General features: G+C 35.0%; 5 protein-coding genes across 5 annotated transcripts; 4 read left to right on the top strand and 1 right to left on the bottom strand.

Moving 5' to 3' along the window:
• Window positions 1–644: 644 nt before the first annotated feature.
• Window positions 645–1,897, top strand: LOC110999337 (alpha-protein kinase 1-like). Its single transcript, XM_022268349.2, has 2 exons — window positions 645–724; window positions 1,081–1,897. The coding sequence occupies exons 1-2, from the start codon at window positions 713–715 to the stop codon at window positions 1,816–1,818; spliced, it is 750 nt and encodes a 249-aa protein (XP_022124041.2). The 5' UTR covers window positions 645–712; the 3' UTR covers window positions 1,819–1,897.
• A 1,421-nt stretch (window positions 1,898–3,318) lies between these two features.
• LOC110999332 (larval/pupal rigid cuticle protein 66-like) lies at window positions 3,319–4,515 on the top strand. Its single transcript, XM_022268345.2, has 2 exons — window positions 3,319–3,448; window positions 4,073–4,515. The coding sequence occupies exons 1-2, from the start codon at window positions 3,437–3,439 to the stop codon at window positions 4,433–4,435; spliced, it is 375 nt and encodes a 124-aa protein (XP_022124037.2). The 5' UTR covers window positions 3,319–3,436; the 3' UTR covers window positions 4,436–4,515.
• Window positions 4,516–5,177: 662 nt separating this feature from the next.
• On the top strand, window positions 5,178–13,345 carry LOC110999339 (ice-structuring glycoprotein-like). The gene is made up of 4 exons (XM_045630472.1): window positions 5,178–5,309; window positions 5,445–6,052; window positions 12,422–12,464; window positions 12,669–13,345. Exons 1-4 carry the CDS (start codon window positions 5,298–5,300, stop codon window positions 13,230–13,232), a joined length of 1,227 nt encoding a protein of 408 aa, XP_045486428.1. The 5' UTR covers window positions 5,178–5,297; the 3' UTR covers window positions 13,233–13,345.
• Window positions 10,121–10,924, bottom strand: LOC110999341 (larval/pupal rigid cuticle protein 66-like). The gene is made up of 2 exons (XM_022268355.2): window positions 10,790–10,924; window positions 10,121–10,709 (listed from the first exon to the last, which is right to left on the bottom strand). The coding sequence occupies exons 1-2, from the start codon at window positions 10,799–10,801 to the stop codon at window positions 10,191–10,193; spliced, it is 531 nt and encodes a 176-aa protein (XP_022124047.2). The 5' UTR covers window positions 10,802–10,924; the 3' UTR covers window positions 10,121–10,190.
• Window positions 13,346–18,932: 5,587 nt separating the features above from the next.
• On the top strand, window positions 18,933–20,047 carry LOC110999338 (cuticle protein 19.8-like). Its single transcript, XM_022268350.2, has 2 exons — window positions 18,933–19,064; window positions 19,166–20,047. The coding sequence occupies exons 1-2, from the start codon at window positions 19,053–19,055 to the stop codon at window positions 19,949–19,951; spliced, it is 798 nt and encodes a 265-aa protein (XP_022124042.2). The 5' UTR covers window positions 18,933–19,052; the 3' UTR covers window positions 19,952–20,047.
• The last annotated feature ends 2,909 nt before the right edge of the window (window positions 20,048–22,956 follow it).

Below are 22,956 nucleotides of genomic sequence, written 5' to 3'. Positions count from 1 at the left end.
GATATCCTTCTTAAAAGACTTCTAATTACAAGGTATCGAATTCTGATGTGTAATACGTACGCATTTTTTTTGATACTTTCTTATGTATATTTGGCTCTAATAAAATTAACTCTCATTACTTATTTAGCCTAGACGAAAAAATGACCAAAGATCTATCAGTAAAAAGAAAATTTATGCAAAAATACTATTAATGTATGTTGTATGATGTGTCTTGAATTAATATGTATTACTAGGCGATTCTAATACAAATAAATAAACATGAGCATTTGATACCTATTGAACTATATTCATTGATAATGAATCAAGTGTTTTGTAATTTATAATGTAGTCAAGTATAAGTATACTTTTATAACCTCTTAATTGTGGTTCACATCTTATTAAAGAAATCAGATGTAATTAAAGGTTTTAGGTTCTTTACTCACGATGTTCTGTTACTTGTATAAACAAAAATCCGGGTTTTGTCTTAAGACCTCAAAAGATTTCTAAAAATATCGATGCCGTTAATGAAGCCGTAAGTAGCTAATACGCATCGTATTACATACGTAATCTAGACCTACAATAGTCTAAACATTCTAATCCACAAGGTATCGAATTCTGATTGTGAAATACAGTATCATTTTTCACTTATTTGCATATAAATTGTACAGATTTCATCTCATAATCACAGTCGTCAACTGTTCAATATTGTGAACACATCAATCAAACAAACAAGATGGTTCAAAAGGTAATACATTTCATCTACTAAAAAGGAAATCAACATTTGTTTTAACTTGATCAAATTCTCAACAAATTCATTAATACAACATCCCTTTTCAATTAATTGTAGCATTATTTATCGCTTGCCTTGTATTTGACAGTTTTTGTTTGAAAACCTTGTTCGGTCTTTGAACCAAGCCTTTTGTTATTTCGGGAGGCAAATGATTGGATTTTTTTATCTGTTTTTTTTGACAATTTTGTGCTTATGTTAATCTTATTACAGTAGCTTACCTTTCAAGTTGACAAAGCAGTTAATACACAATTATTGATAAAGTTTGATTAATAAACTTCTGCCATACTTAAAAATTATGTTCTGTTTTTCAGCTTTTAATCTTTTCTGGTCTTATCATTTCTGCAACATGCACCTTCCTCCACACTGCACCAATTATACTGGAACCATTCCGTGAGCCGCCAGTATCCTACGACTTTTCATACCACGTCAATGATGCTCGCACTGGCGACTTCAAAGCCCAATCAGAAGCTAGACGCGGCGACACTGTTCTCGGACAATACTCGTTGATCCAACCTGATGGCGTCAGGAGGGTTGTGGACTATCAGGCCAACGACTTAACTGGTTTCCTTGCGACTGTCAGTAACCAGCCTTTGATCAACCCAATCCAAATCAACAAAGCACCTCAAGCACCTCAAACTCAAGAAATTCAAGACAACCAAATTAGCCAAGACAGCCAGCGTCAACAGCAACAAGATCTCCAACAGCAACAACAGCAACAGCTCCAGCAACAGGAACAACAGCAACTTCAGCAACAGTACCACCAGCAGCAGCACCAGCAGCTCCAACAGCAACAGCTCCAGCAGCAACAACAGCAGCAACAGCACCAGCAACAACAGCAACAGCAGCTTCAACAGCAACAGCAGCAGGTTCAACAGCAGCAGCAGCAGCAGCTTCACCAACAGCAGTACCAAGAGGAGGCATCCCGCCCAACAACAGCGAATGCTGGTGTTAGCATTGAAAACCAGTGCCCTAACTGCGCTAGTTCCACACCTCCCACCATTTCTCTATCAACAGTTCTCCACCCATACCAAAACAACCTTTGGTTGTAAATTAAAAAAAAAAATTTAGACAGACCTCGCAAAAGTGTTCCTTTGACTGTTTATTTAAATATACTATGGCACTCGTAATATAAAACGTATTTCCTTTAAAAACCTAATTCATCTAACGAAGAAATTACACGAATTACATTTATAACAATTTGATGATCACGTGGTCATTACAAAACATGAATAAAAGTATCTGTAATAGGACAAGTTAAACAGATACTTAGCTGAATAATTTCGCTTTCAGGAGTTTAATTAAAACACGTTTTTGCACAATAATTAAAATAATAAATTAAGTAAATACTTTACGCTAATAAAGAATGTTGAAACTGAAAATTTTGAAACGTTTTAACTATATGTAACCTTTACAAGCGAACCGTAAAGTTATCGTGTAACACCTTAAACGTTTTTATATCAACTCTTTGATCATATTATCTCAGATGGTAGACTGCAAACCAAGTGGAATATAAATCTCATTATTTCTTCGTAAATTTAAAAAATGCCTACAATTTTGTGCAATTATTTATTTATTTAGATAATTAGTAATACTCTCAGTCTAACTACATCCCTTTTCTACACAGAATACATTAAATTTGACGGAAAGAGACAAAAGAGTGCTGCTCAAACAATTCAACAACACAACACTCCGGCCCTCAAAAAAATTTCAATTTCAACAATAACACAGATATGCAGGTCACCTTTTCAGTCAAAAGAAAGCTGTATGAGAAACTTTTGTTCAACATTTTCAACATAAGCCTGTGTTTGTCATACGATGTTTGTCAATTTAAGAAATTAATAATTATAAATTTATAAGCACTATGCCACATAGGACTTATGATAGACGGACGATTTTTTAGGCTAATATAGACGGACATACAACATTTAAGCATAGTAATTATGCCGTATAAGTCTATGTATATATATTTTATTCAATTCAAAATAAATAAATAGGATGTGGAAGAATAAAGGTTTATTATATTTTAATTGTGTAAAAGTTATGTCAATAAAAGACTTATTCATATATTATTCTTTTTCCATCATTTTATATTTGGATAATAATTATTATTTGTGTGTTTCTATGCGTGTGTTTCGTTAGTAATAAATGTTATGTCTACGTCTATACGCTTCAAAATCATAGATTTTAATGCTAAATAAATCATGTTACAATGATTTCAATTCACTTTCCGATTTCGAGAAGAATGTGGATTATAGTAACTAATGTGGTATTTAACTCCGTGCTTTATAGGGCTGTTTGGCCGTGCATTGAATAAGCCAGGAAAAATATATTTAACGACGTTAAAGTGAGAGAGTATTAACTTATTTTAATCTCGAGAATTATATCCTGGCCTTGTATTTTTCGTTTAATTAGACTACAATCGAATGGCCAAGATTAACTCACAACACGTATTTATGTACTTACATAAACATTGATCAAGGCTGATGAAGTAGAAAGGTCTCAAAAAGTGCATCGTTCAGACGAACTTGACTTTTAAACATTTCCTGAATTTCTTCTTAAACAGGTCCATCCAGATCTGGATCATATAAAAAGGTACCGCATCATACCAACAGCATCACATCTTCAGGATTCTTCAGCGTAGTCACAACCTCATCTATAACACTCAAAATGGTTGCGAAGGTAAGAAATTTAAAACACTATTTTCTCTTCTCGTAACAATATACTTGATTTATAATTTTGTTACCGGTAGCGTAATGTTACTAAACAATTATTTATTTATTTTTATTTATTAACACTTCGTTGCATTACGTAAAAGAAAAAATTAAACATAATTTAATGAAAAGCAACTGGCGGCCTTATAGCTTTCGAGCGATTTCTTCCAGGCAACCAATGTTACTCACAAGGAAAAAAAAACATGTACTAAATTATAAGGTAGGCAAGAAGTGCAAAAATACATATTACAAATACAATAAGAAGGAAAAAACATACTTAACAGTAACAAAAAAAATACTAAACTGATTACAAGTAGCGGCACGAAACTCTAGCGCTGACCGTTATTGCGCAGAAGTATAGCTGGCTAGCGGAATGAAGAGCGTCGATTGGCTCGCCAGTCGCATTCCGGCCCCCGCTCCACAGTACACATGCGCAGCAATTCCCTCCACGTATCGGCCAGCGCTAGACTTACGTGCCGCTGCCTATAAATAATTCCCCAATTCAAACAAAAAGTTCCTGAAACGTTCAACAAATAAAACCTATCCACATATTACTACAGATTTGATCAAATTTGTAATTCTTTATCAACAGTGCGTTATCCTTTTCGCCCTCTTGGCTGCTGTAAGCGCTGACTTCTCCAGCTTCTCATATGGAGTAGCAGACCCCTACACCGGTGACTTCAAGCACCAATTCGAGACCCGCAACGGTGAGAGAGTTCAGGGCCAATATGCCCTCTTGGACTCAGATGGAACACAGAGGACCGTCGACTACGCCGCTGGTGCTGAAGGATTCAACGCTCTCGTGAGGAAGGACCCAGCTATTGTTGCACCAATTGCCCGCGTAGCCCCCATTGCCCCTATTGCCCCCCTCGGTCTCCGCTCTTACGCTCCCTACGCCCCATACGCCTACGCTCGGTACGGAGCTTACGGCTACCCTTCACCTTACTACTACTGATTCAATGAAAGCTTTTCACAACGGAACTCAATTCTTCAAAAATTGTAAATAATGTAAATAAATTAAATCCAACATCAGAACAATTATTTTTCTTGATTTCCTTAATATCTGAGATGGTCGAAGTAACTGTGTGACAGTTGAGTACGGGGTATGAAATGTGTATACCAAAATGTTTCTAACTACTACAATAAAATATATTTTGTTTATATATATTAAATGAGAATAGCTAATTCACATTTACATACACACACATTGCATTACAGCTTCTATGTGTAGATTATTCTACGGTTAAAGATATTTATTTACAACACACAAATATACAGTATTAATACTACACACGTAGTAATAAAAATGATTAGAAAATAAAAACAAATTTGGTCTCTGTGACAGAATTTCGCTGTATTGCGATACTAATATACAATTTTCAATAATGGAAATGTTATATAGACTTAAGGATAACATTGAATACGCTGTGCACAAAAAATAAAATTTATCAATAATTAATTTAAATGTATTACAATAACCAAATAGGTTTACGGTTCAAATCAAACATAATTTAATCATCAATATCTAACCCATACATGCCATGCCACAAATCATTGTTATTGATTAAGTTTCCTGGAAATTATTATTCCCGTACAATATCCGCCGTTGTCCGAATGGGTCCGACTAGTTCCGCATAGCAATTCTGTCTGACGAAATTGAACTCTAAAAAACATTCACTTTACTTGACCTAGAGTGGCCCTGCCATTATTATTTCCTATTAATAGCGCCGATATTGTTCAGGACCCGTATAAAAGCCCTATCACTGTTAGGATTAAACATTCACAGTTCACTGTGCAGCAGAAACATACACCTCAAAATGGCAGCTAAGGTTAGTTGGCTAGTCGGGGTTTATTGTGCAAAAGTGATAACTTGATTTAAATTTATACGACCAAATTGTTTAACTGAATATATATTGTTTTATAAATAAATTTGCTTATACTAATGATTTTTTTTTCGTTAACAGTTCGTCGTTCTCGCTTTATTGGTAGCTGCCGCCCAAGGCAGTGCCATCCATGGAGGCGACTACTCCAGCTTCTCCTATGGAGTAGCAGACCCTCACACCGGTGATGTAAAGAGCCAGCATGAGACCCGCCACGGTGACAACGTGGTCGGCCAGTACTCTCTGCTGGAATCTGATGGCACCCGCCGGACAGTAGACTACGCTGCTGACGCCCACAACGGTTTCAACGCTGTTGTACGCAAGGACCCAGCTCTCATCGGACATGTTGCCCACGCCGCTCCAGTCGTAGCTGCCCCAGTCGCCCACGCTGCTCCCCTGGCTTACGCTGCTCATGCTGCCCCAGTCGCGGTTGCTGGACCCTCCGTGTCATACTCTTCACACTCTACCTCAGTGAACCACGGAGGAGTAGCTGTCGCCGCTCCTCTTGCCTACGCTGCCCACGGTGCCTACGCTGCCCCCTTGGCCCACGGTGCCTACGCTGCCCCCTTAGCCCACGGTGCCTACGCTGCCCCCTTAGCCCACGGTGCCTACGCTGCCCCCTTAGCTCATGGATACGGTGCTCTTGCCCACGGTGCCGCATACGGTGCTCATGGTCTCGGCTTACATTACTAGATTACTGACCTAGGAACAAATTAATCTGTCTGTGTATTTAATTCTTCTGACGATGACTTCTGATGATGTTATGAATGAAACTGCTGTGATGTGAAATAAATGTATAAAGATTTATAGTTTACAGAACTTTGTAGTTTTATATATTACCTATCCAAAAAAATAACAGTCTATATTACGAGGGAAAGTTTTGGTAGGTTGTAAGAAGTAATTTCTGCTACACAACCGATTTTCAAAATTATTTTACCGAAAAGAAGCAACCGCCAAAATGCCTGTTACTTGTGAGTTTCAAGGGATATTTATAAAACTCGACAACGTATGAAATTTATGTAATACAAATCTGCCGCATCTGCCAGTCTGTTCGCGATAAACTCAAAATTACTGCACGGAATTGAGTGCAATTTTCACCAAACTCTAGAATGATTTATGAGGATAATTTTTTGAGATTAAATAAAATAAAAATTCTTAAAATTATATATAAAGTAACTAAAAACTATTGAATAATGAAATTAATTTCGCAATAATTCACTGCATTTCCATAATCATTCTTTAGGTTCAGTTATCACACGGAAGGAGTTTCAATATTAAAGTTTTGTTTTATAGATTAACATAGAATCATTAAGATATCATTTAAATACAATTAAATATTAATATGTTTTAATAATAATAAGTGAAATGTATTACATTAATTTCATAACTTTTTTATCAAAGAGCAGGAGGCTAATCTGATATTAAATGATGCCCATGGATAGTCAATGCTGAGAGTGCGTCAACGGCCTTTTAAGAATTTGTACGCTCTTTTCTTGAAGGACCCTGAGTCGAATTAGTACGGAAACATTTCAGTATAATACTTAAACTCGCCATTTTGAGAGCTTTAAAACAAGTGACAATAACCTTTAGTAGGCCTATGTAGGTGAAAGTATTTCAACTTAAATAGTTTATTTACACTTACCGGAAGCTTACAATTCTGTTTTTGTATATTTAATCTTAATATATATAAATCTCCTGTCACGATGTTTGTCTGCGATGGACTCCTAAACTACTTAACCGATTTTAAATTAAATTGACACACCGTGAGCAGTCTGGTCCAACTTAAGAGATAGGATAGCTTAGATAATATTGATATGATATTTTATAATATTTATTATTAAGTTTGATTGTGATTTGTACGATAATGTTATTAATTGATTATTGACTGTCTTATTTATAAACAGTATTTAGACTCTCATTTGGTCCGTTAAGTCCAGACTAACTAAGCCAGTCCAGTTCCTTCCAGAAGCACAGAAGTCTGGGCACTTCGCAGGTTTCACCTCATTTCCACAGCCACACATTCGAAGTCAAAGTCGGAGTCAGAGTCAAACTTTATTCATATCGGAAAACAGGTACAATTATGAACGTCAAAAAAAAAAGATAAATTTAAATTTCCATTTTTGTTTTATTTTATTCCAGGATAACGTAGTGTAGTTTGATAGACTATAGTTTCTAAAATAATGTAATTAGTAATTATGTTTCTCGTTCAATCGCCCTCGTTTTGCATCTACATCAGTTTACATCTAACAAGAGATTCTGAGTTTCACTTGGTGAAGCGATACCTTTTTTTATAATTAATAACTAATGTATTATTTATTTATAAGGGCTATGAAAATCTAAGCCTGTAGTTGGCATTCCAAAGGGTTATCAATTATAGTCATAATTCATAGAATGATTGTGGTTATATATACATACTCAATTCCGAATATTGTGACATCTCGATTAACTAGATCGGTTCAAAAACACACAAAAATACAATATGATAACCTCCTTGTTAAAGTCGATTTTAAAGAAATAGAAATGTGTCTGCTACTCGCCCCATTTTAAAGCTTCAAATAATGTACCTCCATAATGCCGCATTTCTAAAGGTTAAAAACTTTAATAGTCGTGATAACAATCAGTGGAATCAAATCTACATAACGTGGAACTAATAGACAATTTTAAAGTCCTTCAAATAAAGTTCACGTACTTTTACCAATTAGTCACACTATACCATTCCCATAGTTAATAATTATAGATAATTAGTGTTGGCGACTTGGCAAGGTCAGTCGAAAGATTTTCTGAAGGAAGTATTTGTAAGATATGTGGCTATAATACAGGATATAAATCATTCGACCTTGATTTGTTTGTATTGATTTCGTTACTCAAATGATAGACTATGTGAAGTAAAATTTAAAGAAATTCATTAAATTATTTATGAATGCGACTTATACGAGGAATTGAAATAATATAAATGTTGTAATTGACCCGAATTTTAGTTTGATAATTTTCATTCGTAATTTATGAAATTACCTATTTCTTGAGAGGAAAATTTTAATATTTAAGCCTTTAATACATATGCAGTAAGGAACAGCCATTAATTGTAATATCTGTTTTTGTTTACAGTCCACTAAAAATATTATTCTTTCACAAATGTAACTTATAAAAATCAGGCTAAAACAGATAATTGGTATTTTGTAAACAGATAGGAGAGGCGGGGCTCATGATTCATGAAAACTAAAGAAAGAAATGAAAGCGTACCATGTTTTATTCAAGTAGGAACATAATAAAATAACTACTAATGTTTTAGTGTCACTTCTAACAGCCATATTTTGTGCTGCTTGCTATAAGCTGAAAACATATTGCAAGTATAGACTTTATTAACTATCTCTATATATAAATCATATCAATAATAAACAAAAGAAGAAATGTTGACAAATGTCTGCAAGTTTCATTAATCTGTATCAGATGCACTGGTACACGCTCTAAGGCAGGTCATATATTTTTAGGACGCGGGATCGACTCCTGAAACAATAAAATAGACTGTACCTACTGGAAAAGATGTATACGTCAAAAGAAAAGATGGACATAATGTTGCTCAAGACAAAGAGAAATGGAAAAGTATGGGGGACGCTTTTACCCAAAAATAATAATTAACTCACTCAATTTTTTAGAATGTTTTACTAATCAATACTCATATAAAGAAATGTTAATTAACCTATTGTTTTATAGATTGGTTAATAAAGCTTTAATAATAACAATCAATCATAGGAAATACATTTAATGTTAATTATTAAAGAACAAGTTCTACATTGTGCAAACCAAAACACTGATTTCGTATTGTTAACAGTCAAAGTCAAAAGAGTTATTTATTTAATTACGTATGTACACTTATGAACGTCACAAAAGTAATACATATTGTATGCTAAATGCTTCTAATTTTACATATACTGCCAGTTCTCAAATCAAGGGCGTAGAATGGACGAGAAGAACCGGCAATAAACTCTACGCCACTCTATTTAATCGCCAAGTTTTTTCTTTTACACAACTTTTGTTCGGAGCTGCAACCATTACACCATGTTCCAGATGACACCTCAAGTAATTAATAGTTAAAAAAACAAATGAGCCGTCACGGGACGCCTGGCAGATGTGAAACATCGATATTATTTTTTTAAAAGTAATATGCAGAAAAGAACAGACTGTGATAGGAAATAAATATGTTATAATGATAAAATAAAATAACGATTTTTTTCCAGATAACGATGACTATTTGTTGAATAAACATTATATTCATTAAATATTTTTAATGTGAAATTTACTACTGCATTTAGACTGTATATCATACAGTGTGGCGACGCGTCGCCACGGCATGCGTCGCCACGCCAGAAATCGGTTTTACGTGCGGCTATAGATGTGTCACATCAAAAACAATTTAAAACAAAGATTTGTCCTTTATCAGCAGTAGGCATGGTGAAATAGGAGCTGCACTTATATTCTCATCGGAACAACACGCTCATAAACGGATAACTCTTTTCATCACAGGGAAAACACAATTTGATAAAAGAAGACGAAGCTAGAGTACTCCGTTCAGCCGTATAATATAACTGATTCACTTGTATAAGAGGTTCCTTAATGTATATTTAGATACAGCTTGCATCTTTCGAATGATTAATGTATTTAATATCGATTGTTGAAAAGATTTACAAGGTGTAACATACATATTTAAACAAACTCTACAAGTAGGTTTATATTATTTTCAGGTTCAAATTAATTAGACTTTATGCACATAAATATGTTTATTTTTTTAAATTAAAGTAGATCACAGACATTGACTTTCTTGATTTGGATAAATCACCAGGCAAGACGGGCGTTAAGACCATGAGCACCGTAACCGTAACCCAAGGGGGAACCGTAAGAGACGGCTCCATGGGCGAGGGGAGCGGCAGCGTAGGTGTTGACGGCGACTGGAGCGTATGAGTTGTAGGCAAGAGGAGCGGCGTGAGCGGAGTAGGCGGGGGCGGCGTAAGCGTGAGCTCCGTATGCGACAGGTGAAGCAGCGTATGCGGCGGGAGCGGCGACAACAGCGGGAGCGGCGACAACAGCGGAAGCGTGGGCTAGCAGAGCTGGGTCCTTGCGTACAACAGCGTTGAAACCGTTGTGGGCGTCAGCGGCGTAGTCAACAGTCCGGCGGGTTCCATCTGAGTCAATGAGGGAGTATTGGCCGACCACGTTGTCACCGTGGCGGGTCTCGTGCTGGCTCTTTACATCACCGGTGTGGGGGTCCGCTACTCCATAGGAGAAGCTGGAGTAGTCACCTCCATGGACGGCGCTGCATTGAGCAACAGCCACGAACAAAGCGAATACTGCGACCTGAAAGTAGAACGTATTAGTAGAATTCATAAATAATGATATATTTATTTATTTATTTATATGTATGATTTAAAATGTACCTTTGAGAACATTTTTTCTAGTTTGAAGTCTATGAAACAACTGACGAATATGCCTTTTGATCGCGACCTTTTATAGCGATAATTTTTATCAAGCACGTATCATGCAATCACATTATGTAGGAACTTGTGAAAGAGCATGCACAGTGACCTAGGCTCACACGGGCATTCCGTTGCCTTTGTTTAAATAAACGGCATTATAAATTTCATAAATTTTGACCATTTAATATAAATCGTGTGAATTATAAAATATATTACGGCATAAACAAAAAATCGGATCATTACACAAAACAATTATTAAACAAAACAACTAAAACTACTTCTACTCTTCTGTTATTTTAGTAGCAATAACAAATAACGGGAACAACACCCACCCAGTAATATTGTGATGCAAATTGAGTTAGCAATATTATAAGTGCAGCAACAAAAGTTTTCTAAGCAAACTCCTTTGTAACCCACGCGTGTTATGTCAGGTTATATCAGATGCTTCCCTAAGCCAAATACTCTTTTAACGCTCCCTTATCTCTATCTATTTTATCTTATCTCTATCTCTTTTATCTCTGCCTTTTAAGAAATATATTAAAGAAAAGTTGGCTTACTATAAAGTCAACTACTATCTTGTTGATAATAGGGCCTAGGCCTAGTGCAGGCTACTTCTAAATAATTTGCTATATTTGTTTCAAAATATGTGTGTTTGATGATTTGCTTTGTTAAAAGAGTACCGAGAGTTTTTTACGCCGGCTTTTTCTCTCGGCCTTTGTCTTCTTTTCCATTGAGTAAGGATGCCTACAGGTTCCAATTTAACGACGTGGAATAAGTGATATCTGTCTAACTTATATTCCGTAATAACTGTTTTTTTTATCTTCTACATTCAAAAGAGACGCATTTAAGAAAACATTGACTGAACCGAGTTTCAACGGCGTTTCATTATCAAAATTTTCAGTAATTTAACAAAAGAAGGTTTGAATTATTTTGTTCTAACTTCAACATCACAGATTGCAGACTAGCCCACCACCAACCACCATCGGTTAGGAGTGTTCGATTCCTACCAAAGAAAAGATGCAAATTAAGCTAGAATTTTTTTAAACAATTATTAAACCACAAGACAAAAGACCATCAAAGTTTGGAGGTTATTAAGAATGCATTACACAAAGTACTCTCTTAGTTACATTTAGAAAATTTAAATACATGACACATATTGAGGAAAATTATTAAATCGATAATATAATATAGATAAACAAAATAAGTTTTTTAATATTTATTCAAATTTTTCAATTTCAATCAATATCTGTAGACATTTTTGTTAATTCCAGTTTCGAACTTCTTCGCTATCTTAAAACAACCATTCCGCCTCTACACATATACATGTGGATGAAGAAAACGAAATTTAACTTAATATTATTTAATAACACTTAAAAAGTATGCCAGTTTAAAAATTTAATAATTAAATGTCTAGTTAAATAGATCAAAACGCCGACCTTGCGAAAAAGTTGAACATTAACAAAAAATACGGCCGACGTTACCTAAAATTAATTAATGCATGGTGGAAAGTACTGCTTATGAACTTCCTGCTTTGTATCAAAATCAAAGCCTTCGCGATAATATAAATAGTATACGCGTGCACGATTAAAACAGTTGCGATCAGAAGTCGAACAAAACACGTACAATGGCCTCTAAGGTAAAATTACTATATTTAAATTACACATTCTAGGCCTTTGTTACTTGCGAATTATTGCGTCAAAGTTTTATTTGAGTACCAGCATGTGTACTAAATGGGTACATTAAAATACTCATTTATTTTATTGTATTTAATATAATTTATTAATTCAAAATGAATAAAAAAATTTAAATGATTTAGATGTAAAAATATTTTCTTTTGCAGTTTGTTGTCCTCGCTTTATTGGTAGCTGCCGCCCAAGGCAGTGCCGTCCATGGAGGCGACTACTCCAGCTTCTCCTATGGAGTAGCGGACCCTCACACCGGTGACGTCAAGAGCCAGCACGAGACCCGCCACGGTGACAACGTGGTCGGCCAATACTCCCTCATTGACTCTGACGGAACCCGCCGGACTGTTGACTACGCCGCTGACGCCCACAACGGTTTCAACGCTGTTGTACGCAAGGACCCAGCTCTGCTAGCCCACGCTCCCGCTGTTGTCGCCGCTCCCGCTGTTGTCGCCGCTCCCGCCGCATACGCCGCCTCTCCTCTCGCATACGGAGCTCATGCTCGCGTGGCTTACGCTGCCCCAGCCTACGCCGCATCAGCCTACGCCGCTCCCGCCTACTCAGCACATCCTTCTCCCCTTGCCTACAACTCATACGCCGCTCCAGTCGCCGTCAACGCCTACGCTGCCGCTCCCCTCGCCCATGGAGCCGTCTTATACGGTTCTCCCTTGGGTTACGGCTACGGCGCTCATGGACTCAGCCATGCCCGTTTGGCCTGGTAATTAATAGATAAAAAATAACTGTGATCTTAGCTTACTTATCTATTAAATGTTCCTCAGAAATGCGTTCCCATCTTGTAAATACGAAGTTATTGTAATATAAACTCTTATTACAACACGTTTTTTTATTAATCTTTACGATCCTTGACATAATTTCTTTAATAATTCATTTATAAGGGCATTAAAGATATTATTATTAATTTTTAAACTAATTATTCTATTTCGAAATTTATAGAACAAGGCTGTTTCAGGAGAAGTTTGTTAATACGTTGTAGGCATTGTATTTCCGAATTATTCGACTTAGGGTCCTTCAAGAAAAGAGCGTACCAATTCTTAAAAGGCCGGCAACGCGCTCGCGAGCCCCCTGGCATTGAGAGTGTTCATGTGCGGCGGTATCACTTAACATCAGGTGAGCCTCCTGCGCATTTGCCCCCAGTTCTATAAAAAAAGACAACGCAAAAACTTAAAATTAACATTTTTAATTTTTGGCTTATGAAGGACAACTGCAATAACACACAAAAAATATACTTTATTATTACTTGCACCTTGTTCTTATTCTAGTTAAAATAAAACTAAAATAAATTAAAACAGTATGTATAAAAACAGCTTTATGGACGTTTGATGTTGAAATAATTATTTAAATACTAAAACATACAATTTTGATTAGCGCAATAAAGTATACAGACCTAGCCTACTTGCACAGAATAATTTCAACTTCCTGTTTGGCCAGTTTCGGACAGCATATCGAAAACAGTTTGCGTTTGTCCTTCAATACTCTATATCCTATTACATGAAGTAATTTAAACGGATTGGCATAACTCAATATTAGATCGATTAGTCTACCACATCTACCAACCAATTACGGCAAAATATTGAGCGTTGGGGGAGTGCTGAGATAAGACTCCAAAATATAAAAAGTGCAGACAGCCTAGCAATATTTAAATTAAGAAAACCATCTCTTGAGTGAGTTCTCTATGGAAATGAAAGTCCACCCAAGTTCTTTTCCAGTTCTTCTCGTCCGTTCCAGCCCTTGATTTGAGAACTGGAAGTAAATTAGAAGCATTTCATATACATCTCTTTATTGACGTTCATAAGTGTACATTGTGTTACATAGATTAATAAATGAATTTCAATTTTAAAAGCCACCAGCTAATGCTTGAATAGTATATCGATGCAGAGTTTAAACTATTTCTCCTAATATATTTTAAATCAATAATTTTGTTCAAATTTAATTAATTGTAAATGTCACATTTATATCTATAATTCACAAGGTTGTTTATTTTAGAACTATAAGGGTCCGTTTCGCAATGTATGGATTAAGTACCAGATAGCTATGCACCACATAAATTATTCGGAGGATAAAAGTTCCGAATTAGAAACTTCGCGTTTCATTTCAATTCAATGCGTCGCTATCTGGCAGTCGTGAAACGCAACAATAGTGTTTTTTTTTATAGAACAGGGGGCAAACGGGCAGGAAGCTCACCTGATGTTAAGTGATACCGCCGCCCATGCACACTTTTAATGCCAGAGGGCTCGCGAGTGCGTTGCCGGCCTTTTAAGAATTGGTACGCTCTTTTCTTGAAGGACCCTAAGTTTAACCCACGGATAAGTAATAAATAGCTAAGAGAAACATCTCTTCTACCTATCGATTAATATTTACCTATTTACAAAGTTGTGTGTGTGCAACGAATGTTCTTAATTTGTAACAGTGTTTATAAATTCTTATTCTCCGACCTATTTTTTTAGATAATTTAAGTTTTGCAAGGGAAATTAACCAACTATTTCTATAGTACATGTCTATTTAAATATGAAACCTGAGTTCGTGTGTTTGAAATCCGGCTTAATAGTTGTTATATTTATTATATATATTATATATTATACATAGTAATAACATTTAACTTAAAAATAAAATAAGCTACAATATTTTAGGTGTAGGCCTCAGATTTCTGTATCCGTTTTATGATCATTTGTCAATCTAATAGGCATATTCAATCATATGATTAGTCTCTGTGCCGGACACACGCCGTCGACTCTTCGGGTCGCCGCAAGCCGATTTCCTCACGATTTTTCCCTTCAGAGTTTGAGCGAATGTTAATTGTACACATAGAAATTAAATTCATTCGTGAACAGCCGGTAATTGAACTTATGACCTCAGGTATGAGAGTCGCACGCTGAAGCCACTAGGCCAACACATTCTCTGTGTTGCGTTTCGCTACTTAAAAAAAGATTTTTACACGTGTGCAGTATATGCAAAGTTAATAAATGAACTTACTACAATTTCTAAAAAAAATGTCGTACAAAGCTAAGGTAAAGCTGTAAAAGTTCACTAAACTTTATCTAGGCTAGGACAAATACAAGATCTAGTTGTATTTGCATCTCATGGACTAAGGCTTAATAACAAGTAATTAAATTGTAGAAGCAGATATTGAATTTAATAAAATACCTATTGACCTCATTGATTTCGTGTATCGGTTAACCAGTCCTGGTTCTTCTGCGGTCATGGTGAAATCCTTTATGGAGAAGAAGAAGAGAGAGAAGAAGCCTTAAGAGGCTATATGCAGATTCAAAAAACCTCAGTTATTAAATATTTTGATAGACGCGTATGCAACGATTAAAGATTATTAACTAGAATTACTTATAAATTTTAATCATATGATAAATATTAGAGAAAATTTTCATTCACACTTATTTATCATAATTTAAGAGTTACTTACACTTAACATATGAAATATAATTATTTATTTAATTAATAATTGTGTTAAATTAAAGAAATCTATGAATTTAAAAATATAAAATTGTCCAGAAGTTTAATTGCTCACATCTCGAAGATGCATTTTAATTATTTAATAATATGACAGTATTTTCTTGCTTTTTATATTAGGTACATAAAAATACCGTATTTAATTATTTTAATCATATGTAGTTTATATAATTAATTAAAATTTAAAGTAATTTTAAAGATTTCTATAGTGAAATTATAATAGAACAAATCGGTGAAATTCATGATCCTGACTTTATTATAATAATTATTTTATTCAAAACATGGGCGGGATTTCCCATAATTCTTCATTTTCGAATTATGTCTCTACATAACAACGAACTATTAGATATTCTGCTTCCGTTATCCAAACATTTTAAATTATAAAAGTTGACGTAATTTTATTCATACTTCCTTAAGCTCTTGAATTGTTACGATGCGTCCACACTAACATTTTTATTGCTAACTTCACACGAACGCTTTCAAAGTTTTATGGCAGAATTTTATTAGTATATAAAACAATATTCCAGGTTTATATCGGCAGTTTTTAAGTTCAATAAGTTATGTTATTTTCATGATATTATTGGTTTATAATAATTAATTATATTTTATTGAAACCAATTAAATATAAACATAGGTTCTTGCATTTGTTTTCTTAAAACTGTCTTTTAAACATTTACATCTCCGAGCCCTCTAAATTTAATAATTTATGTAATTGAGATACTTAAAATGTATTTTTTATGCTCCTTCCCGCCGGCTAACCTGTTGTTAAGTGATATCCCATGGTCACTCACATTACCCGAAGGCTCACAAAAGCGTTGTCGGGCTATTAATTTTTGAATTAGTACGCTTTTTTCTTGAAGGATCGTAAGTCGAATTGGTTCGGCAATACTTCAGTGGGAATGTGTCAGTTCAATGGTTATATACACTCTGTTTAAAATGTCCTTTACATTATTACTATGCAGTAGTTATAACACAAATCTGTATATTCTCTAGATCTAGCCTTATGATTCTGTATTCCGTTTTGTGGGCACTTTTTTAAAATATGTCTAGATCAGTCTGTGTGCCTGACGATGTAAGTCCTAAGACGTTCCGGTTTACCACGATGTTTCCTGCACCGTACAAGCGAGCTTATTGGTCATATATAAAATAGTCACACACACAGCCGTATTCGGACGCATGGCCTCAGGGTTGTGAACTCTCAAACTATTCATCTTAACAAGATCAAAATCAATCTTAACACAAGTGTGTACGTAGCATAACACAAAACGTGTTAACCTTGCGCTGATTCACTTTATCGATACTTCTTTCTTCTGATCTCTATATTTGTTATTGATTTAAAATACGAATATCTTTTAAAGTGCTTTTATAAAGTTATTTAACATATTTTACGCACGGGTAGACATTTTTTATATAATTTTTGCATAAACCTACATTTATTACACAAATATCTATTAAAAATTATTAAGCAATTAAATGTTGAAAGAATTTTTAAAATCGGTCCAGTACATTTTGAGCTAATTTGTTACAAAGATACAAACAAATATTTCCCTTACATAATAATATATATATTTAGATCGACGTTTATTTCTCGCTTCGAGTTTTTTGCCTATAAGTAACAATAAATCTTGTTTTTCTTAAGTAAAACTATCGCAAGTATCGGTATCAGTGTACAGGGCAATTTTTTTATAAATAATTAAGGTTCATTATTTTTATATGAAAAACCAGTTAAGAGGCGTGTATTTGATTGCCGACTATGCAGCAAGCTGCCCTATACGATTTGTAATGATGGTTAAATTGGGATTCAAAAAACAGTGGAGCTACAACTCTAGGCCTCATCTTCAAGTTATACTTTTTCATTGAGTACTTTGCAGTACGGGCGACTGTTTAATTCGTACATACATAGTCTATTGGTTTCGCCGGAGATCAAACGAACTCAGAAATAAATTCTCTCAAGCTATTAGGCCAATACAGCTCTGTCCCCAATACATACGTTTATAAAATTATATTTTTCTTACTCTAATATCAGCCAAAAATGGAGATTACAATGCCCACGTATTGAGGCATTATGTCTGCATAAACCCGTACGTGCGATGCCAACAAATGGATAGATGATAAAAATCCTTGTACGCTCGTAACCATTTGGGAGAACAATCGTATCTTTATTACCGTATTACGCCTTAATTTTGGCATTTTTGCCGACCACACCCTGATTTAAAAGTTTTAATGTATCTTATGAAGTACTAACTAACCTAACTAAACTCTACTAAGATTGAGATGTTACAATAAAAATAAATTAACTTAAGTGGAAACTAAATTGCACATGGCAAGAGAAACAGAGAAGTGGAACAAGAACTAAACGGGTTAAAAATTACATAAACGACAAAGAGGAAGACAACTTAGAAGTTGGAAAAACCAAATAAAGGAAACAGCAGGTAGTTCATGGCAGAGAGTCGCACAGTCCAGACAGGAGTGACGTCATTTGGAGTAGGCCATTTCCAAAAAAGGACGGCAACGCACTCGCGAGTCCTCTGGTATTGAGAGTCAATGAGCGGTGGTATCTTTTAATATCAGGTGAGCCACCGTTTGCCCCTGTTGTATTAAAAAAGGCACAAAGTGTAAGGCGTAACTTAAATGTGAATCTATTTTCGGAAAATCGCAATACAAGCGAATGCACCATTAATATAAAGGATTCCGAAAAATCTTTTTTTGCTTTCATATATCACCTGTCGCGCGAAAACTCGTACACGTCTTGCAAACAACACATATCGTAGTAAAAACTGTGATAATTCCATAGTTAAGCAGTAAAAAGTTGATCCCATAAATCTCCGCCTGCATTAATCATTTATGAGTCCAAAGAAAGGCATCTTAATGGATACAAATTATCATTTCTTTGTACTTTCCAGAGTACACGGCCTTGTGTTTCCGGATACATCGACATTATCATGTACATGTAGTTTAAAATATCAAAAGACCACGCATTAACCACGCCCGCAGATTTGTATAAAAGCTCTCGTTTAGATCCATCAGTATTCACTTGTCGAGATTCACTTGAACACACAGCAATGGCAGCAAAGGTGTGGAATTAAAACTTGAATATTAAATACTCATTACAGTGTTAACCTGTTCGTTCGTGCCGGTGTTTGATATTTGTGACTAATAGTGATCTTTTTTCCAGGTTGTAGTTCTTACCGCTCTGGTGGCGTTAGCCAACGCATCAGTTGTACCAGTAGCGAAAGTAGACAACGATTACACCAGCTTCGCATACGACGTAGCTGATCCCTACACCGGTGACTTCAAGAGCCAAGTGGAGACCAGGTCTGGAGGCCTTGTTCAGGGCCAATACTCTCTTCTCGATGCTGATGGCACAAAGCGTACCGTAGACTACACAGCTGATGATGTCAATGGATTCAACGCTGTTGTACGCAAGGACCCAGCTGTGATCACTGAGACTGTTGCTGCCCCAGCCGCCGTTGTTGCACCAGCTGTTGCTCCAACTGTTGTTGAGGCTCGCGTTTCTGCCGCTCCCGCTGTTGTAGCATCTGCCCCCGCCGTCGTCGCATCTGCCCCTACCGTCGTTGCATCCGCCCCAGCTGTTGTAGCTAAGACTGTCGCTCCTACATACTACGCTGCCGCTGCTCCATCTTTGGTAGCGACCAGTTCTTACGCTCCCTCTGTTTACGCTTCAGCTCCCTCGGTTTACACTTCAGCTCCCTCAGTGTACGCTTCAGCTCCCTCGGTTTACGCTTCAGCTCCCTCAGTTTACACGTCCGCTCCCGGTTTCGCCCGCACCTACTCATATGCTGCCTCTGCTCCAGTTGTATCACACGCTGCCCCAGCCTTCGCTGGATCTTACGCTCCTTACCTGACCCGCTACGCCCCTACCCTGTACTCAAGCAACTCTTACTTGGCTCCTACCCAATACGCCCGTTACGCTTCTCCTTACTACTCCACTTACTGGTAAACGATAATCGATTGTATTAAACCAAATGTTTCTCGAATAGTAGTGTATATAGTATGTTGTACATAAACATCTGTTAAATAAACGACATATAAAGTATTTATTTGTTTAATTTTACCTTTTTAAAGTATATTTCTGAAATAACAAGGTGAATGGTCAAAGGTCAATATTATTATTAAATAACAGATACTATATAATCTTAAGGTATTCCAGGCCAAAAGTTATTTTATAAGATTTTTTTATTATTTTCTTAAATTAATCATAATTAAGCTCAATAAAATAAGTAGACTTATCAATCTTATTAAATATTTATTACTGAGTAATGAACTTCTAGCTATTTATTCAACATTGAATTATGCGCAAATCATTTTATTTTTATTTATTTATTTATTTATCACTACATTTACAATTTTGTAGTTCTTAAACTAGTTCATATATATCTGGACAATTTATGGAACCCTTACTTTGTTTATTAAGATCGAGATATCCATACATGAACTTGTAACACGTTTGAAACACATATGGTTAACTATTTTCCACCCGGTAGTATGGCCAGTGACGCGCTCACATTTGTATATATACATATATATAAATATAGTATATATAAATGCATATATTCAAATACTGTTTTTCCTATAATTGATATAATTGAGAGAAAAGTACACTAAAAAGCCTACAACCAGTTCTAAAAATTTTATACATATCTTTAAACGAGCTGTTCTTGTACCTTTACATATATAATAATTGGAATCTCGGAATCGGCTTCAACGATTTTTATGAATTTAAGTATACGGGGGCTTTCGGGGGTGATAAATCGATCTAGCTGGGAATGATGATGATTTTTTTCTTTAAATAACCAGTTCATATTTTTTATTATTGTGTCGGTAAGATCGACTTTTCGATCGATTTTTTAGTATATAATTCGTACTTAAATATAATTTACAAAAAACACAATTTATAAAAAAATACCGGTCATCCAGGTACTATTATTAAAGCGAAACGAATTTAGCTAGTGATCAATTTTATTATATTTGATCTTATATTATTATTATTTTGGGTGTATCTTTACTAATAAATGTTATATCTGTGTGTGTTGGCATTTAGACGGTTAATTTAAACTTTTTAACGAATTTCTCAATATATAATCTGTCATTGATAGAGCTTAGAAACTTGATGATATTTAACAGACTGGAGTGGAACTTGTTATAATCTAAATGACTCATTTAATTATTTCCTAAGGCCTTCAGCGTTTCCTTCGCTTCTGTATAAGTTATACAATAATTTATCACCTATAGTGAGAATAAGGATTATAAAAAATAAAGGGCACTTTTATAATACAATGTATGATTACAATTTGTAATCGATAGTAATAAGTATTCTTTACACATTTTAAACCAGTTTTTCTATGACGTTAACACTTAGTATTTGATTTATAACCTAATATGTATTTAGATTCTGATTCTGATAATTAGAACTGTTGATACAGAGAAAAGCAATTTACATTAAATTTAATCGAAATAATTAAACAAAAATATAAAGATGTAAATGAAAAATATGTTGTTCACCATATATCAATTCAAATTCAACTAATACAAGAGAAAGTTAACAAAAAAATATAAGTATATAAAAAGAAGCTCTTTAATAAGGTTTTGTTGCACAGCTGTTCTCTTGTACAGTTTGCCTTTTTGGCACAAAGGACTCCAGCTATTTCCAGTGCTTCCTACCTTTACCAAATATATTATCTATATACTTTTTGAGTTTATATACCTTGACTATAAAATTATTTTTAGTATAGAATTATACCCACATTGATAAAATACTGAGTTGTTGTAACCAAATCACTCTCTTGAAATGAAAATTGCTATGACAAAACATTCCTAAGCTTTTAAAAGTTTGTTTGCATAAAAGTTGTCTACATCTGCAGCGCAATATTTCAGTTTGCCTTTCAGGTAGTGAACCTCTTCTGAAGTTATCAAAATTTAATCTAAACTAAGGTAACTCGCATCGCTGGGAAGCATATATATATATGAATGATTTCTCGTATATGTTACATATATGAGATTATAGAATCATGCATATACATTGTTGTTACTGCTTGTAGATCCGTCACCAATGTTTACCTTAAAATGTTGTGCACACGTGTCAGTGATACACATGCATGTATTGTGTTTTTGTATGTCGTGTTCTATGTAAGTGATTGTATAGGTTTCGTTAGTGTACCTTTTTTTATTAAAAAAATACGTTTATTTTGGAACGTTAGACAGGAATCACTTATTCCACGTCATTAAATTTGAACCTTTAGGCATCCCTACTCATCGGCAAAGAAGATAGAGGGTGTAGGCCCTTTGCTGAATTTCTCAGATATCTTGAATTTCAGCAAATAGGGTGATATTAGGGTCTTTACCATGGATTTACATGGGTATCGCATTCACCATGGAGAGTGTTCAGAGGAGTTGTTTTGATTAATACTTGGAGCTGTTTCATTATCGGGCGTTGAGGCAGAATACGAAATTTATTTCATATCACCTTGACTTCCGTCTCCACAACTGAGGGTTATTTCAGGCAGTTTATTGCTGTGCAACAGCAAGGGAAACCAGTACCCACTCCCTCCTTCAAGAGAAGTGCGTACTAATTCTTAAAGTGCCTCTTGTTGGCCTTAAGCCTCCTACCCATTTGTACTATAATTTTACTAAATATATGATGACATAAAATAACTGGGAAAACTCTATACAGATCTGATTACAACCTGGGAAATAGTATAAGGCGTATTTACCTAAGTGAATTATAAACGTTAAAGTAACGACTAACTAAGTCGAACATTTACGATTGAACACTTCTGATTTTATAATATAATCCTGGTTTTTAATTAAATTCTAATGTAAAAATATTTTTTATGAGGGCGACAGTATGTGCCAATCTCAAGGTTATAGAGCATGTGTTCTGGCTGATCTAATAAATGTAATTATTCAATATTTATGATAATGGTTTATTTATGGGTACTTTATTTT

This window comes from Pieris rapae, chromosome 12 (genome assembly GCF_905147795.1).
Source record: "Pieris rapae chromosome 12, ilPieRapa1.1, whole genome shotgun sequence".
Lineage (NCBI taxonomy): Eukaryota > Metazoa > Arthropoda > Insecta > Lepidoptera > Pieridae > Pieris > Pieris rapae.
Note: the sequence above shows the minus strand (reverse complement) of the source record. Positions and strands in the feature narration are given on the sequence as shown.

Bases quoted from the DNA above. Each gene is read 5' to 3' on its own strand.
- LOC110999339 (XM_045630472.1), top strand. The intron at 6,053-12,421 runs GATTACTGACCT...CGATTAAAACAG, and splicing joins GGTCTCGGCTTACATTACTA to TTGCGATCAGAAGTCGAACA. The intron at 12,465-12,668 runs GTAAAATTACTA...TTTCTTTTGCAG, and splicing joins CACGTACAATGGCCTCTAAG to TTTGTTGTCCTCGCTTTATT.